The sequence below is a fragment of the Empidonax traillii genome, unplaced genomic scaffold (genome assembly GCF_003031625.1).
Source record: "Empidonax traillii isolate 1590-97213 ecotype Southwest subspecies unplaced genomic scaffold, ASM303162v1 scaffold50:size1795014, whole genome shotgun sequence".
NCBI classification, from domain to species: Eukaryota; Metazoa; Chordata; class Aves; order Passeriformes; family Tyrannidae; genus Empidonax; species Empidonax traillii.
Genome location: NW_020955243.1, coordinates 1,528,714 through 1,547,468, shown reverse-complemented (window position 1 = coordinate 1,547,468; position 18,755 = coordinate 1,528,714). Strand labels below are relative to the sequence as shown.

The window sequence follows — 18,755 nt, the reverse complement described above, 5'->3', positions numbered from 1 at the left end:
GCACGTTACTTCTGTTGTATGGTCAGCGATGGTTCTGAGCCGAGACCCAGGAACCAGCTGTCACAGAGCAACACAACAGAAAGTAAACTTGCCCTCATTTTACCTGCTGCAGGTGCCTCTCCCCGTTCTCGTTGGCTGGACTGCTTTCTGACCCGTTACTGCTTCCAGACTGATCCTTCTCGTTCAGCAAGGCTGTGGCATAGGCCAGCGTGTCCTGAGTAGAAAACAGCCCCAGAGTGTCAGCGGCCATGGTAATCCCTTCATTTCATAAGCATATTCTCTTAAAATTAGTTCTAAAACAATATAGCCGCTGTAGTGTGACAGCTGAGTCACCACAGGTAATTGTGAGTATCCACTAATATCATTCAAGGGTTATTTTTTTCAGTAACAACCACAGGGTCTGGGCTTCTAAAGGAAGAATAGTCTTAAGTGCACTGGAATATCATATAAACACAGAATTGTTAAGGTTGGAAAAGATCTTTAAGATCATCAAGTCCAATCCAGCACCACCACCATGTTTACCACTGAACCATGTCCTTAAGTGCCTTATCCATATGTTTTTTGAACACTTCCAGGGATGGTGACTAAAGCTGCCAAACCCAAAGATGCTAACTGGAAAGCAAGAAAGGAAATCAGCAGGTTTAACACAGTCACCCCAGACTGACACATACCTGTGCTGAAATAGTGCGCTGGAAGGTTTTGGCAGTGGATGTTTCATTGGACACGTTACTCTGCGGAGCCCAGTAATGTTCAGACATCTGCATAAAAAGCCAAGAGAGCCATAAAATCGTCATATGAGTTTTACATGTATAAAGCCTCAGCCACTTGTGATGATAGCTGAACTATAAAGTCTGGAACAAGCTTCCTGAATCCTCTGGCAATGAGCTGGTGATCTGGGGCACAGACAAGCACACACTTGATATGCAGCCAGAGAGGTTATTGCCCCTCATCTGAAAACTAGGAAACAACTCCCTTTATTTGCATGTGTGTGCAAGTTACGGGATTCCAGCTGAAGAATGATGGATTCAGGGTTTCCAGGAGCCAGTACAAAGTAAAAATGAGTACAGCAGGACTATCCAGACCTGTCAGCAGCAGCTGTCAGGACAGAAAGGCAGCCTGGAGCTGGGATACTATGGAGTTGTACATGCAGTGCTGTGAGACCCAGCATGGCCCTGCTTGGGCCAATTCTGCCAAGCTTCAAGTTTCCAAAGTGTCCTTGGATATTTACTAATGTTGGCCAACCAGCTTTAAGTTTAGAGAGAAAAACGAAAGCTACATATGTGGGAAGAAGAGTTATACCTGTCAACAGCTGTGCTTTGTGCAAAGCTGTGATGATCTGAAAGGAATCCACTCATTCTCTTGCATCAACACACAGGTAAAGGAAAACTGATTTTTAAAAACAGTGAAGCCTTGTAACGCAAATACAGTGGCACTGAAACTTCCCACATGGCAAGGAATAATCATTATAACCATTTCACACTTGGTTTTACACACTGTAAATGTATCTATGCCTGAAACACAAGGGACTACTGAACTCTCTGCATTGCATCAGATCTAGCTGCCTCCAAATTGTCCTTGTAAAAAATTAAGTAGCTTGTATTTTGTCTTTAGAGTCATCTCAGAGTCATCTAGAAGATGGTGATTTCATAATTCTCACTGTAAACAACTGACAGTTTCTCTGTTACAGCCAAATTACCTTTTTCTGTAGCCACTGCACAGCCCAACTCCAGTGGTGGGAATTCTCCTTGAAATAATCCTTTGCAGTAGGGCACCTGGGAAATTGAAATTACATTCTTTAGTCAGGAACAAGGCCTTCTGGTTAACATAAAAAAATACAAAAGACCTCTCCGTTTTTGCACTTCTGCCCTCTATGTGCACTGTTATCACTGCAAACTCGGACTGAAACTGTACAGCCCTGTTATTAATTGAATTAGCAAGAGCAAAAATACCTAGCAAAAATTACACAAGGCAGTTTACTACACAGCTTCACATATTTCAGAACTATGTTTAATTGGGACATATGCCAAGATCTAAACAAAGAGAATTTAGGAATCATAATATTTCAAAAATCTGTTACGGTTTCCTTATGTTTATCTGGTGTTAACGCCAAGCTCCTGCTCTACAGAATGACCTTTGCCTTTACAAACAGGAATTACTGTTTGTTATCAAAGAAATCCATTCAGGTACTAACCAGTGAAGACTTCACTTGACATGTACTATCAAGACCTTTGAGCACCAGTAACAAAGGATAAAGCTGACCAAAAATAGAGTAGTAGGCTAATTAGTCACAGGGGGGCCTAAGACAGGGGTGAGGATAAACTCTCAAACTCTTACTCACTTCTGAGCCAAAGTAACAAGGAACTTGACACACTGGTAGCAACGACTGCTGTCCACATGGTTGCTGTGGTGCATCAAGGCTGGGGGGAAGAAAAGCATGGATTAAAAACCACAGTTCAGCTTTCTGTGTACCAGCCAGTCTGAAAACATAACAAAGATGGAGTTAAAATTTTAAGTTGGGTAGTCCAAGTTGTTTCTACAGATGTTGGCATGACTATTTGTGTTAAATGCACTGCACTGCTATACTGCTGGCAGTTTTCAGTACTTCCACAACTCTACTGGATTAAAAATAGAATTACTGCATTTTCACTTTGATCTTTCAAATGCGGTACCTGAATTTTAAACAGTCCTAACGCAGTTATTCTTCCCTATAATCCATTTTATGTTAGATAATCACTATGGTTACATTTGTCTGAAGGAAAAAAAAAATTCTTTAAAACCCCTATAAATGAACCACATCATGAGCTTCCACCTGGATCAAAATTTGCAAAGCTGGAGGAATGTTTAAAGCTTCTTCACACAAACAAGCATAGCAGAACTCAGCAGCCATGAAACTATTCTATGGGAGACTCAGGCAAACCCCCAGGCCATTCCTAGCAGGAAGTTTTCTATACTATTAATTCCCACATTTTTTAACAAAATTCTTTGACTGAGAAGCACAAAGATTTCCACAGAGCTGCCCCAATCAGATTTGCTCCTCAAAAGTTGCTCTGTCCATAGCAGTCAGCAAAGAACACTGTAGTGAAACCTCCAAAGCTGGCAAAAGTTGCTAAGGAACTGCAAATTGCCAGTTTTAATACTGTTGAAGCAGAGCAGATGATTAAAATTACAGAACGGCTGTACTGCAAATTAGGTACAAATATCCTATTAAGGACCACCAAAACCTTTTATTTGCTAATTTCCTCTCCTAGACTAAAAGTAGTCAATGTGAAGGATGGTATTTACTGTTGTGAGGAAACTTTGAGGTAAAACTACAACTTTCCCTCCCAAAACTCAGAGCAGTTCCTCAAACATAAAAGTCCAACTGAATATTTGCACCTCACCTCTGCGGAGGAAAAAAGGTCATATATTACCCAAGTTACAGGATAGAATTGATCCAACTGGGACTAATTTATGCAGAAATTAAAATAAACACTTTACTATTCTCTTAACTGCTGTCATACGTGGAAACTACTAAACAGAAGAGCACTGAAGAGAGAAATAAAGAACAAAGCTAAATATTCCTTCTCACTGAAACAGAATCTGAATAACTGAAGGTGAAAGCCACAATCTGAAGCAGCTCCTCAATTAAACAGCTATGAAAGAGCTGCTCAGGTTGCACTAACCTGTCAGAGGTGCTCTCTAATTACTGTGTGGTTAGCCCACGTTTCCCTTGCACACAAAGCTTGTTCTCCTGATGCACGTGAAATAAGTTCCCACCACTTCTGGGACTTTTTGTGTTGCTTTTGAATGCTTTAGTAACTTCAGTAAAATTTCTGTATCAAATGGAGAGATAACACTTTGTATGAGCAACAACAAATGGGAGCCACCTGTCACACCGTGAGGATATGCTGCAGTTATTAGCACAAGCATCCTTCTGTGCTGAACCAGTTTCTTTTTATGGTAATTAGGATGCTGACAAAACAAAAAGATTGGCAATTTGAGATATGAAGGAAATAAAAACTAATTTTTAAGGTTACAGGATTCATACAGCTCCTCTGTTATGGCAATCAAAGGTACTTCCCCCTCCCCCATTATGCATACACCCTGATCTGTTTCTTATATAAATAAGTTAGCTCTTTTTCCCAGTTCAATTCCTTTCTAGTTTGCTGTAACTATAATATTCTAATGCCTGTTTTAGGTTTTCTTGGAGAATTTTTTGTGGTGGTGGCTAAATCAAATGTGTCAAGTTGCTTCCCCTGAGAAGTAAAAGTTCTGGAGAATTAGAAACCAGGAGATGGTATGAGTCATCACAAACATCAGGGTCAGCAGGAAACAGAGTGTGCACCCACTGGCTTACTTGCCTATTAATCCATTTTCAGTTTCAAAGGCAAATTTGATGCGCTCTACTTGTAATGGGTCTTCAGTAACCTGTTAGGAAAGAAAAATTATCAATTTAGATAAGGTGTGTTTGATACCTGTATCTATTCTATGGAACGGTTTTAACCACTTCAACATGAAAACCAAGTAAGACTTGTTTCATGTATCACTGGATTACTAAGAAAGCAATTTAAAAAACAATAAAAACTCTAATTTGAGGGATTAAAAGACATGTGGATGTGGAAATTACCAATGCGGTCCTGAGTTTTTTTATCACGCATCAACACAAAATCTACCCTGTACAGGTCTTCACCCTTCACCTACCAGTATCTCATGGAGTAACTGGAATATGTTTTTCAGTTCATGAGGTGGAGCAGTTTCCAGTTGAGTCTGCATGTAAGAAAAAAAGTTAGTAAAATATGTTGATGATGCAAAGAATTACAAGACATCTTTACAGATTCTTGACAATTTGTTGATTCAAACACTAAAAGCCTAAAAATAACCCCAAAGCCACCAACACCCCTCAAAACCCAACAAACTACACTGATTGTTCTGCAGAGCCCAGTGCCATTATAACCCAGAACACACAGGATGACTAAAGCCTAGAAGAAACACTTATGCAGAAGGCTTATCCTGGTTATCTCCCTACCTTGATGAAGTGTAGCACAGTAAAGGAAAAGTGCTCGTTGCAAAAGCAGCAGTACACCACCATCTCGATGAGAACTGACAATGATCCTGTCAGCTCTCGCAGCGCGTACATCACCTAAGGGACATGAAAACCATTTCAGACACAGACATACAATTGTTTTTAGGAAAATCAGTTTGTAAGAGAATGTTAGTCTTTTCCAGGAGGGATGCAGCTTTTTCTCCCAGCACCTGCATGGCCCAGCAGGCGGAACCCCTGCCCTCATAGCACTCCTTCAGCTTCTGCGGCCCAACTCCAAGGGGCTGGTCAAGCGTGATCCATTAAGTCAGAGCAGCTCAAGTCATCACCTCCATTTGACATGATAATGGGCTGCACAGGCACTTGTAAACAGTGCATAAACTCTCAATACAGACCCATAAATTTAAGGATATGCTAGAATAAGAAGAGGTCAAGAAACCAAAGGTGCTTTCTCTTTCAGGTTCAAAATAATAACCACATACACCCCAGTTGGCTGTTTTTTAGTATTCAGTTTTTTTAATGCAAAGATGCATCAAAAAAATCACATCAGACCAGCTTCTAGGTTCAAGCAGGGTAGAATTTAGAACAGATACCTCCATTAAGTAGGGTTTTCCCTCAGACAGGAATAACAAGGCTTCCACTTCTTCATGGAGCGTTAAAAGCGGCCCCGAAGCGGTGATGCTTAGAGGTGGACGCTGCTTAAAGAGACCAGGAGCTATAATAGCAAATACAAAAACAATCCACTAATAGATTAGTTTGTTCTAACACACCTTGAAGACACTGCTGGCACCATGTAATCCCTAATCTCAGCACTCATCTCAACTAGTTTACAGCCCATATGTTACCATTCAAAGTAACAATCTCTTGCACGCTGAAGTGTCATTTACTTTAGTGACAACAGGCAAAAGAACTGCAGGAAGGTCAAAGCAAAATGTTCATAGGACTATCAGTACTTTGAGCTTTACTTTTACTCCCAAATCACTGTTGCACATTCAAGATATTCAGTGTTTATAAGTCTCCCCTTACTTTCTGATTTTTGACTGCTTTCAACCCTAGATAACTTTCAATTCCTCCTTCAGGAAACTAAAGATTTTCACTTATTATCTTTGTTTGGATATTTCTGCCTCTTGAATAAGAAATAACTAGGATAGATTTAATTGTGTGTTATTCAGTAACTCAGTTTAAATACTCCCCTTCAGATTAGCAAAAGGCATCACAAATTTAAGCAAAATACAGGGTGTGAGTCTGTTCAGCCAATGACACAGCTTGATTCACTCACACAAGGAAAGACTTTTTAGGCATATGGGGGAGGGAAGAAGACACAATAGATATCAAGATTTCCACACCCCACATATTCCCTGAGTGCCTGCAATACTATCTGTTTGCCAGCAGCCTCTCAATACATTTACAGCAAAATAAAAAATAACCAAACGTATGCTGTTACTGCCTAAAATTAAAAGTTTTTGTATTTTTCTAACTGATATTAAGTTTACGCCCAGTCAAAATAACTGAAATGCAAAGTCACAAAGACAAAAACATAATTCTCACCAACATTTCTTTGTGAGGAGACGTCAGAGTGCAAAACAAGTAGTGCTACAGTGTTGTGAAGATATCCAAACTCACGTGCCTGTGCTGAACTCCACCTGCGATTCTGCTTGAGCCAAAGAGAGATTCAATTAGCTCTGGCTGATTTAGTCAACTTTGTTAAGCCAAAACAGTGTCCTTACAGTGCCCCACAGTCTAATACCCAGGAGCAGGTAAAAATCTCGTTATTATCAAAAATATGATGCTCACTTCTTTCAGAAGAGTTATTTCCATGCTGACTATACATAGGTAGACTAAGACTTGCATGACGTTCATAGAATAATCCAAGGATTAGTCTCTCTGACCACGTGAAAAGTATTTATTAATAATTTGAGCATCATAAACATGGGGGTGGACAAAAAAGAGCACAAGGCAACTTTACCTGATTACTCTGCCGATTGGGGCCAAGGAGGAAGTTGATCATGTGCCTCAGAGCAGAGTGTCTGAGAAGAAGACTGCTAGCCCTTATTCCCTGCTGTTAAGACAACAAAAACAAGTTACTTTCCTCTGCAGGTAAAGGATTAGTGCTCAAAGGAACAAAAGTAAAATGCACCAGGCTAAAACCTGCATTTTCCACTCTAAAAACCCCATAATATCTCACTAAGGTAAACCACTAAAGAGCTGTCTCATTATACAGAGAACATATACACACCAGACTAGAATCAGCAAATGCAAAATACATGTTATATCAGAAAAATAAAATAATGGGGGAACAGAGAAAAACCATACTGTGGTGAGCAGTACATTCCAGTCAGTTATTCTGCTTCCTATGGAACAAAAATCGTGGATGCTGGAGATTTTTTTGTATATATATACATACATACATATATATATATATATATATATATATATATATATATGTGTGTGTGTGTGTGTGTGTATACACACATGTACACTTAAGAACAGCCCAAAACAATCCTTCAAAACAGAAGCCCAAAATTCAGACTCCGGAAATTACATCTTCCATTGGTATACTTTGCTGGCATATTTTTGTGTGATTTTATCCTAATCCAGTACTCAAAGCCATTTACTTAAAAAGAATAATAAAAGTTCTGAAAGAGTTTCACTGTGCTGCTAAACCTTCTATGAATAAAGATCACTAGCTGTTTTACTATTGTACTTTAAAATTTAAATAAGCATAAAACCCCCAATAGTTTCTTACCTTCTGAACAAAGTTATTGAATAGCAAAAAGTACTGAGCACAGTTTTTACAGTTTTCAGGTACATCTTTATCCAGTAGAGCAAGTAGCACCTCCAATAATTGATGTAGAGTTTTTAACTGTGAAGGAAAAAATTATTAATTTGAATGTAAAGAGCTGTCTACTGCTTAAAAATAAAGTGTTTTACAGATCAGACTTTCTAATAGAAAATTAAACCTCTAGAAATAACCATACTTATATCTCTGGAACAAGATAATTCAGTTACCACTGCTATAGCTTCTGACTGAGGAAGGAGAATCACTTAAAAGTTAAGCTGAGATCAGAATCAGAGAAAGAAAATAAATGTTAAGACTAATATTATACTATTAAAAGAATACGTGACAGCTGAAATCAGACAAGCTGAAATCAGACAGAATTGTTTATAAATAATACTTTGAACTTAAAACTTTGAGTTACAGAACCATGTTACCTCCTTGGGTAGGAACAGATGAGCATAAACCTACTCCAGAAAATAAAGAGCAACAAGCATGACCAAGACAAAAAGGCTTTCACCTTGTCATTCACAACATAAACAGCTCTGTCTGCAAACACAGCAAGAGCCACCAGGCAGAGACAACCAAAAGGATTGTTGGGGATGAGGTGATGCTCACTAACCTTCTCCTGATAAAGCAAGGCACTGTCGAGGGTTTTTTCTAGGATAGTGGCTACAGCAACTCGCACCTCTCTGACGCTGCATTCCAGGAGGAAAGTCCTGGAAGATAAAAGGTGAAGCTGCAAAGAGAACTGGAATAAACATGTAAACGTGGCTGATATGATTAAGTGTGGTATTTATTATTTTAACAGTCCAGATACCCCTGTGGATAACCTTTAACTTATTTTCCTGCACATCACTAGTAAGGCCTATAGTATCACTTGATATTTATTCATTTGAGTAACAAAAACATCTCCAAAAGCTCTCATAGAATCCTTTTTCAATGCAACTTCAAAGATAGTATTTTCTTTACAGTGATTCATCTCTCTAAGTGTGTCGTCTCCAAAAATTTGTTGTAGGTGTTTTCAAAACATCTAATAGCTCATCATTAGTTTAGCAAGAAAAATTCTTTTCAATTCATCTGTGATCCTTGTTAGGTAAGTATTTAACTTACCTTACCCCAAACACTTCCACCATATTCTCCTTTCCCACCACTTGCAGGACTGACTAGGCAAACTTAAACACACATTCCAAGGCATTCCTTGAAGAATTAAACACCTGCATCCTCCATCACATACACCACATTATTTTATTAGATTTTTAGAATTACTCAGAAAGCCTCACAATCAGAGAAAATACTAGAAATACCCCCCTAGAGTGTCTATTTAAAGAAAGTGTCTGTTTAAAGAAAGTGCACAGTCAACTCTTTGGGAATACATCAGTATAGGCCAGATTAGGAAGCTTTTTCCATACATGAGACACAAACCACCCAAGATAGAATTACCGGTACTTACTTTACAAGCTCCCGGCCCTCTGGCCCGACGAAATATTCAACTAACCACTGACAAGCATCAATGCTTTTGGAGAGCAGTGCATCTATGGTGGCAATCCATTCTTCTGTATCAGCCCTTTAACAAAACAGGGACAACTGTTGGTAACCAAAGAGAAAAAAAACACCTCAAAGGACAATAAACACCCTGAAAGACCAAAAAAGACCTCGAAAGACAAAAAACACCTCCAAAACCTAAATCATGTTTCCTGTTTGCCAAATAAAAAGAATTTTTACTTGAACACATATTATATGGTTTAAGACAAAACCACTTGGAGAAGTATTTTAGAACAAACTTGCTGGTTTTAAATCCATGAAAGCCTTTCTATGACCAGTACACTACCACTGAAATAACGGGTAGCAAACTGTTAAAAACCATGACCTTCTCCCAGATTTCTTTAGATGGAATTCCAGTCCAAAGCAGCAATGTACTGCTGCTCCTGTGAAGCTGCAGTATATAGAGGTGCTGTAGATATGACAGGCATGAAAGCCTCGGAATATGTTATTACGGGACCCAGAACAAGGCCTTACCTGAGTTTCTTCTTGGTTCGGAGATAGGTTTGGAAGAGGAATTGGACTGCCAGCTGTAAGCTCACCTTTGCCATGCATGGATAATAAGGGTGCTTTACCTTAGTCTGAAAGAAACATCAGATTTACTACAGAGCAGAAGTATGCCTGCAGCACATATGCTGTCTCTAAACACATCAACATGTTCCATTCAAGTTATTTACTTCATTTGGAAAAAATAAACCAAAGTATTTTTCTGTGCTAAATCAGTTTTCAGTGCTGACTATTTTAGTTAACAAATATGTTAAAACAGGAACAAATTTGCTGTAAGGCCCAATAGATCTGTGGATTTTATACATTTAATAAATACTGTTTGCTTATTACTCAATTTAGAATAATTCAATTAAGAAATTGTATTTCCAATTAAAGTCTATCAACTATGAGGTGATTAACACCAACTTTTGGATCTTTCATATGGAGAGGAATTTGTGTCCCTCTAGAACACAGTTTGCATCATTATAAAAGGTATGTTTTATTAAATCAATTTTACTACGGCAAAATGATGTTTCTCTAACTACTAAAACAGGAGACAGGAGTTGTTTTGAGATGTTATTATCATAAGTGTTAAAAATTATTGGAGACAAGGAATTGCTCCAATGGAAATGCCAAATCATGACAGTCCTTCTCTTCTAGTTTTCTTGGTTGCGACCCAAATATCTTTGGTGGCCCTTTTAACCACCATACTGCAAATACTCTAAGATTAAAAGGTAAGTACTTACGGCATTCAGGGAAGCTAATGACAGAACAAAACTGAAGTAGTCACTACTGTATACATCTCTGTTCTTCATAAATTTCAAGTTTTCATCTCTCACCATCTATATAAGTAAAAAAAGGCAAAGAGAATTTAAAATGCTGTCAAACTACACTTCTCTAAGTGCAATTGTATCTTTTATGTAAATGTGTGGTGTTTAAAAAACAGTGTCAAACATAATTCTGTTTCCTTCCCACTACCTTCAGCAGAGGGAAAAATACACACAGGAGAGTTTGAAGATTTGTATAAAGCCAGTGATTGTCTTTCAAGGATATTACAAAACAACATATGAGTGACTTAATTATTTGGCCATTAAGGGAAGAGAAAAAAGGAACAAGTTGCAGATAAGTTCTTATTTTTTGCTTGTTTTGATAAAAAACCCAAGAGAACATTCTCTCGAACCTGAAAGGCTTGCTTAGCAAATTGAGATGCACAGAGCAAGGAGGCCTGGTGTAATTACAAGCTGCAGCCACAATGGGGTATTTAAATGCCAAGACCTTTTTTCAAATAAGATTCTGCTGAAAGACTCTCAATACATTTGAGCCAAGTTCTGTTCATTGTAACAGTACAACGCCGGATACAAGAATGCCAAAAGTGGCTATTAATGCCCTGACACAGCCCATGTGAAGGTCAGACAGAGCTTGCAGTTTATTCTCCCTATGTGTGATGTAGGCTCTCTTGCACATGGGCAGATCAGCAAGATGGTGTGTTTAGAGGCTGGGCCAGAGCTGCAGGTTTGCAGACTAAGACCATCCCCAGGTTCCACCACCCTCTCACTGCTCTACCAAAACCATTGCACCTCCATTTTCAGTCCTGACTTGCAAGGTTGCCTTCCACATGTGTGTTTTCCCTTTTGAGAACATATTCAGTATTACATAAGCTAACAGACAAGAACAGCATTGAAGTTGGTTTTGGTTTCTTTCACTTCTACGTTCTTGTGAACTCAAGAACTTCAGGATGACTGTAATTTGCCATCATCTCCATTACTCCTCAAGTGTACTTCAAATGAAGCATCTTCTCTGTTCTTGTCTTTCCCCGCTTGCATCCTGACTGCTGCTGTATCTCACGTTTGATTAAATTTGCCTGCAGCTTTTTTAAAGCAATGAATGATGGGTCAATTTTGTGAGAAGGGATAGCAAAACTTACAATAATGTACCACTTAACAGCTTGTTGTTAGTAACTTTATTTCAGAATCCAGAACTATTTTCTATCTTTCAAAAATTATTTTCTTTGTTTTCAAGAAGGGAATTATTTCAAGGTGACCTTCAAAGTTACTGTGTTCCTTTGACTATGTGCTAAAATTTCACATGAGTAGGATTTTGTAGCCACTTTCAGGGTGCTCTACCTGATATATCCGCACAGGCATTTTCTCTACAAAAAGTCCCTTTTTTTCTCCTTTTCGAACCAGCTTAGTCAAGATGGAGAGACGGTCACTGTTGGGCCTGTGGGGTCGAGGTGATGACTGGGGTGAAATTTCTGGTGACGATGGAGCTGATCTGAAATACATACAGGCTCAAGATGAATAATGAGATCCTATGACAAATCTACAGCTTAGGTTTAAAATACCAGTGCAGCCAGAATGAGCTTTAAGCAAATCTGATGACAGTCTAAATATTTTTTGAGGCTGTCAGTCGGCTTGAACTACTTACTGCAATAGTGACAGCAGCATGGAAATCATAAATGTAATAAACAACTGTTCATTAAGCAGCTTAAAAAACAAACTCAAACAGAAGGGTCAGTATGCTCCTTTCTCAAACAGGAACTACTGATTTCTTAGTTATGGAGAGAGGTCTAGGTATCAGCACAAGAGAAACCTTTATGGATACCGGAGGAACTTACAGGGAGAGGTCCTCGGCTTCCTGACGCACGACACTCACTCGACTTTTCTTTGGTAGGACAGGAGAGTTCTGATCAGACACTCTCTGGTAAAACAACATGTAGGCATTCCAGTAGCGCCTGCGCACGTCAGGGTAGGGGTTGGCTGGGGAGAGAAAAGGCATCTGATGAAGGCCCTTGAAGGTTTAGTACCTTTTCCATTCCTACATGTAAGTAAAGCTGCGTGTGCAAGTAATATACACTGAGGCAGTATAAAGTAATTTGTCAGATCCAAACATCAGTCTATGTTAGTGAATCACAAAAACCTGAATTCTAAAATATTTCCAGGGAAGGCATATATATTTTAAAGGTATAACTATCTGAATTAAGAAACAAGTGGATATCAGAAATGTACTTGGAATAAATTCCTTAAGGTATCGAGAAGTTTAACAATATGATGCTACACCAGTTCTATGCATTTTCACCAGCTTCAAATAAGGGCTGTTTAATAGCTGGGTTTTTTTTAAGAACTATTTTAATAAGATGTCATTTTGCTTTTGAATCTCTGTTATTGAGTCTACAAGATGATGAACAACACTGAATATGGTTCAATTCATATCAGGTCATATACAGATTTATGTCCTTCAGTAAAGGGAAGACTTGAAGGAAAAACTGTTTCAGAAGGATTATTAGACAAAGTAACTCAAAGTAAATATAATGGACTGAGTTTTACTGAGAATCAGTATGAAATATGATTTTCTGAGCTATACTGCTACTGTAAATCAATAGTACTTCTGCTTACATTGATCATAGACTTTAGGTCTATACTCTCCACCAAAACATTCATATTCCAAGGTTTCATCAGTCAAATCAAATTCTTCGACAACGGTGTCATTAAATTTGTACCACTTTCCTTTTCCACATCCTCTGTGATCAAAACAGAACAGAAACACAACAGAAATAAAGTTACTTCTTATTAAAAAAAAAAAAAAAAAAAAAAGAACCACCCAGAGTACCCTAGAAATGACAAATCTGAACTCATATTTGTTTTGACAGGAAGTCAAGAGCTTAACGCAATCTCTGTCAAAGTTTCATTCAAAAAAAAAAAAATCAAGCTTGATTAAAACTATGAGAAGCACATCACCTGCAACTATGTCACAGGAAGCCCTCAAACTGCAAACAAGGTACCTAAGAATTGCTGAGAATTTTGTATTACAATGTCCCATATTGTTGTGTTATTTTCTCAACACTCACAATGCTGAGTGTTAAGAAAGAGAAGAGGGCTTCCAACACAGCTCCAAATGGTTCACTACACCTTCCCAAAATAAGTAGTCTTCAAACAGCTCTCAAACCTCCCACATAAATCTTCCTGCCCATTACCTCCTGTCCTTTATGAAGGAGTAGTAGTGCCCTGCGTGTGCCTGGCCACTGTGAACAATCACACCAACGAGCTCATAGTTTTCTGTTGGGGCAACTTTCTTCCTTGGGGAGCCTCCACCTCCTTGGTCTGTGTTTCTACCATTGTCCCCCACTTCTGAGGACGAGTCCTGGCGAGCCATCCCTGATACAGTGTATGGTTCCATGTTCAGCATCCAGGGAAACTGTTCAAAGAGATTTTTCAGATTAACCAAGATGTTATACTGTATACACACTTAGTGTAATTTTATGAGAATTGCATTAATACTTCCCACATTGGGAACACCAAAGGAAAATATGGAACTTCAACTCCTTATGCTTATGACACAGAAGTTAAATAATAAAAAGTCTTCAAGGAGGATTTTTTGGTCTTGCTTTCTGAAAGGAATTTTCCTGAGAATATAGCAGACAAGAAAAGCTCTAAGGAAAACCACTTGTTTTCTGTAGCATGATCATGTTGTAAGTGTACCACATACTCAAAATCCCTGTATCAAAATATGGGGAAAAGGAGGAAAAATGAATGGGAAATGTGAGAGTCCACTACACAAAGCAGTTGGTGAGGGCATCATACAGAAAAGTTTTCTTACCCTGATTTGTTCATCATATTTAATAGAACGACCACTCTCCCAATCAAAGCCAAATCTCATCAGGTGAATCACCAACAGGCTTGGTAAGACCTTAATGCAGGTGCGCTTCACTGTAGTTCTCTTGAAAAAGAAACAAGAATATCACTTCTATTTATACATCTTGGGTATTCTGGAGCATCCTTCTATAGATGCACAATGTACAATATAGCCACAGAGGCAGAATGTCCATAGAATGACTATACTGCATCTAAATACGTAATTTGTGGAATATTTATATAGATTAAACAGAATATTTAATATTTACAGAATATTTACATTTATAGAATATTTTACTATCCTGCCATCCCTCCAAATGTTCAGTCTACAACACCAGTTACCAGGAATGACTGCATTAATTCATGGAATTGAATCTTTTGATTATGTCTTCAATGCAGCAAGAGGAAGCAGTATCTAAGTGTGGCTTCCATGACCATGTAAAGCTTAAGAAAATACCAAACTACAGCTGAATCTTCTTTCACATATATTAAGAATCAATACCTTTTCTTTGCACTTTTCACAGTAGTAAGCATTGCTTCCTTCCAGAACTTCTCCTCTAACAAACTGATCCAGTGATATTTCCAGGCTTTGACATGAAGTCACACCAAGGTTGAGAGCCATGAAGGCTTCCTCACGCTCATACCTAAATTCAAGAAGAAAAAACAGTAAAGACAGAGTAAAACCTACCCAACCTGCAGTAACAAGACATATGCTTAGGAAAAAATATTGCATTTGTCCCACAGCTATCACAGCTGTGATGCTCACAAGGGCATACATCCAGTTTTTCTAGTGCTATTTTGACTTACGTATTTCAGTAGCTATAGGAGCACATAACTTGGTAACTAATGCACCAAATTTAACATTACCTGTGAGGACAGTCCTTGCAGATCTTCTGATCAGAGAAGATTCCTTGAAAAGTATTCTTAAATATTTGGTCTCTTCCTATTTTCTGTTGGAGATGTAAAGTTAGACATCAGTTGGATATATTGTAGGGTGGAAGACCAAGAAATCAATAGGAATTTTAAAATTCTGAATACTGTGCAGATTATAAGATAAGCCAAATGGCTCTCTGCCTTCTTTTCTAAAGATCAAAGGAGAAAGAGAAAAAAAGGTACCAAGGAGATGCATATAAACCAGGAGAGAAAGTGCTGAGGTTTTTACCTTGAGGTACTCATCCATTTGATCTATAAGACTGGTGAAGAACTCATAAGCATCCTGCTGCTCTCTAACATAAAGTTCCTTATTCCACATCTTGAAAATCTACCATGAAATATAAACACATAAAAAGGTGGTTGTTCCTTATACATATAATTTAAAAAGTGATTTTTAAAAAAGAAATCTTTTATTTTTACATGTTTTGACTTTTTGAAGTAGAACTTACTTTATCTCTAGAAAGTCTGCAATGAGGAATGCCTGAATAAATGTTTACTTTTTAAGATTAAACGCTATTTATTCTGAACAAAAAGATGTAATACCTTCCAAAAGTTCTCAGGTACATAATACTGTAGCTTGCTTTCCATCAAATGACCAAAAAGAGATTGAACTTGATAAAACACATTGTCATCGGGATTGTCTGTATCATCATCAATGGAAAGCAAGGCCTGGAAGGAAACAAATAACCTTATTAAACTATTTCTTGGTAAAATTATTACTGTAAGTTGACACAAAACACTACAATTTATAATTTATTGTATATATATATTTATATGTACACAGTTGATTTTTTTTTAAAAAACAATTAATTTATAAATGGTGCTAAGATGAACTTGCAGTTCAAGTGAAGAGTAATTCCAAAAAGAGGAGTTTACTGGATCTTGAACCAATTACCTCTGGAAGACCAGGCTGCATATACAGCTGCTGGAAGACAGCATTCATGTAACAAGTAGCACCACCATTCTTCAGTCCCACAAATCCTGAAATGGAGCGACTATCCACTGGTGGAAGATACTAGAATAACAAAGATATTTTTTCGTCCCAGTAAGTTATAAAAATCATGAAAGTCCAACAACATACAATAGCTTTTATAATCACTTTTATATCATAGAATCATAGAACAGTTTGAGTTGGAAGGGATCTTAAAGACCATCTAATTCTACCCCCCTGCCATGGGCAGGGACACCTTCCACTAGACCAGGTTGCTCCAAGCCCCAACCTGGCCTCGAACACTTCCAGGGACGCAGCATCCACAACTCCTCTGGACACCTTTTGCCAGTGCCTCACCACCCTCCCAGGGAAGAATTTCTTCCTAATATCTAACCTAAGCCTACTCTCTTTCAGCTTAAAACCCCTCCCTCTTGTATATGAGCTGTTAAGAACAATTTATTGGAAAACCCAGAATATAAATTCTGAAAGACTGCAAGAGTGCTATATATGGTCATTTAAATATTTAACACAATGCACATAACTATGGAAAACAGCTTAAAATGTAATAATGAATAAATAAAATTTGTGATATTTAGGAAATATTTCTTTCTTATTCAGATAATAATGTAAAAAGACACACTGAAGTATTTGCTTCTGAGGAAGATCAAATGGGTCTGCATTTATTCTTATCTGCTTACTGTCATTTAAAATTGAAGACCATGGAAATTGCATGAATGGAGCAGTAAAGTAAATCATGCACAGTACTCCAAACCATAGTAATACAAATAAAAAAAGGCTTCTTGCTTACATCAAACTCCTTGGTAAGTGCAGGGTCACACTGGTGGTGCATAGAAAGCAGCTCTTTCGTAATAAGCTGGAGGTTGGAGGGTGAGCTATCAGCCAGCATTACCAGCACCTCATAAGCAGCCAACCTGCTGTCTGCTGTACTGCACCTGGAAAAAAAACCACCTCTGAGATCTATTTGGTAGATGACTCAATTATTTCTAATTCCAGAAAACCACATTACTCAGAACAAGCGACAATTAATGTTCAAAAGAAACACTTGAAATAATAAAACACTCCTGAGGGACCACAGAGTCCAATTTTTTTCTTTCTTGGGGAAGCGGAATGGGGAAGAATCGAATCAGAAGAGTGGCAAGAGGAACCTTTACTGACAGGGATACATTTGATAACATTCACTAAGAAGGCAAAAAAGGCGCCCTAAGAAGAAGACACGGAATTGGTGGTATGTCTGAGGACAAATAGACAGATGCTCTCTATCATGTAACATTGATGGAGACATAATGACTTATTTGCAGGGAGAGTAGCTTTGAAAGAGATAAACCAGATAACTCCCTTGCTACAAGAGATGACCTTAAGACCCAAGCTGAGCTAGACCAGTACAAAACATTTCCATTGAGTTCTTTTCAGCGGATCACTGAACACACCAGTCCTTTCTTCTAAAGGCCAAAGAAAAGGCTTTATTTACTTTAAGCAAACAAAGGAGCATGCTTGAGATGAACTGAAACGGAGTAAAGCTGGAGCAAAACACTAAGGTGTATCAAGTTCCATTCAGTTCAGAAGTTGCTAAATGCTCCACTGGAACCTTCTTTAGCGTGAGGTAGTGAGGATATGCCTGATCCAACTCTAACACCAACTACTCAGTGTAACGTAAGCAAACCAGCTGCAGCAGCTCAAAACTCCACAGGAGCTGATTTACCCACCCCTTCAGATATTGTATGGCCATAAGAGAAGGAGGTGTGATAGGAAGGAGAAGTCCCACTCTTTTTTCCAGTTGATATATTCTGAGCTGTTATCAGCTATCTCCGGTGAAAGGAGACTTGCTTGGCATTAGTTTTTATACAAATTAGTAGACAGAAGGAAAAAAGAAAATAGTTGAACTTCTGAGATTCACATTTATAAGGGGCTTAGGAAGTTAATTTCCAATTTAGCCAACTTCCCAAGTGATGATGAGCTACAGGAATACTCTCTGGACTCATGAAACCAGCACTCAGATGTGCTTGCATCTAACAAAGCACAGACTGTGGAATTACAGAAAATTAAAGATTTTGGGTCACACAAAAACTTACAAAAGTGCTATTTGGACATTTATGTAGGAAATACGGATAATTACTCCAACTTTGGTATAGAATCCTACTATCCGTAGCCTCAGCCTGGCATTTGCATTCATGAGATCTAGGACAAAACCCAACATAAAAAAAATTAAATTTTTACTTTGGATGGAAGTCTTGCTGACTGATTGCAGCACTGCCTGCTGGGGAATGGCTATTCAGAATAATCCTGGATGCTCGGAAGAGAAAATCATCCAACAATGGCTTAATCAAAGATGAACCTGTAACACAGCAACCCACATCTACTGTTAAAACACTTACCAACAAAAACATAACTGAATATTTTATCAAATGTCAAAAGTAC

At 38.2% G+C, this 18,755-nt stretch overlaps 1 protein-coding gene across 2 annotated transcripts in view; it reads right to left on the bottom strand.

Moving 5' to 3' along the window:
- The window catches only part of USP24 (ubiquitin specific peptidase 24), a 62,924-nt gene that overhangs the window by 2,497 nt on the left and 41,672 nt on the right, over positions 1-18,755 (bottom strand). For both annotated transcript variants that reach the window (XM_027879073.1, XM_027879074.1), the window contains 27 exons: positions 18,555-18,672; positions 17,128-17,272; positions 16,284-16,403; positions 15,932-16,057; positions 15,618-15,716; positions 15,323-15,405; positions 14,958-15,099; positions 14,421-14,540; positions 13,798-14,018; positions 13,220-13,344; positions 12,442-12,583; positions 11,948-12,098; positions 10,571-10,666; positions 9,816-9,919; positions 9,250-9,363; positions 8,419-8,515; positions 7,767-7,883; positions 6,987-7,079; positions 6,569-6,671; positions 5,614-5,735; positions 5,006-5,119; positions 4,681-4,746; positions 4,341-4,407; positions 2,339-2,417; positions 1,697-1,772; positions 672-758; positions 104-214 (listed from right to left, as the gene is read on the bottom strand). In XM_027879073.1, the coding sequence (XP_027734874.1) occupies positions 104-214; positions 672-758; positions 1,697-1,772; positions 2,339-2,417; positions 4,341-4,407; positions 4,681-4,746; positions 5,006-5,119; positions 5,614-5,735; positions 6,569-6,671; positions 6,987-7,079; positions 7,767-7,883; positions 8,419-8,515; positions 9,250-9,363; positions 9,816-9,919; positions 10,571-10,666; positions 11,948-12,098; positions 12,442-12,583; positions 13,220-13,344; positions 13,798-14,018; positions 14,421-14,540; positions 14,958-15,099; positions 15,323-15,405; positions 15,618-15,716; positions 15,932-16,057; positions 16,284-16,403; positions 17,128-17,272; positions 18,555-18,672 (3,038 nt within the window). The remainder of the gene's footprint in view (positions 1-103; positions 215-671; positions 759-1,696; positions 1,773-2,338; positions 2,418-4,340; positions 4,408-4,680; positions 4,747-5,005; positions 5,120-5,613; positions 5,736-6,568; positions 6,672-6,986; positions 7,080-7,766; positions 7,884-8,418; positions 8,516-9,249; positions 9,364-9,815; positions 9,920-10,570; positions 10,667-11,947; positions 12,099-12,441; positions 12,584-13,219; positions 13,345-13,797; positions 14,019-14,420; positions 14,541-14,957; positions 15,100-15,322; positions 15,406-15,617; positions 15,717-15,931; positions 16,058-16,283; positions 16,404-17,127; positions 17,273-18,554; positions 18,673-18,755) is intronic.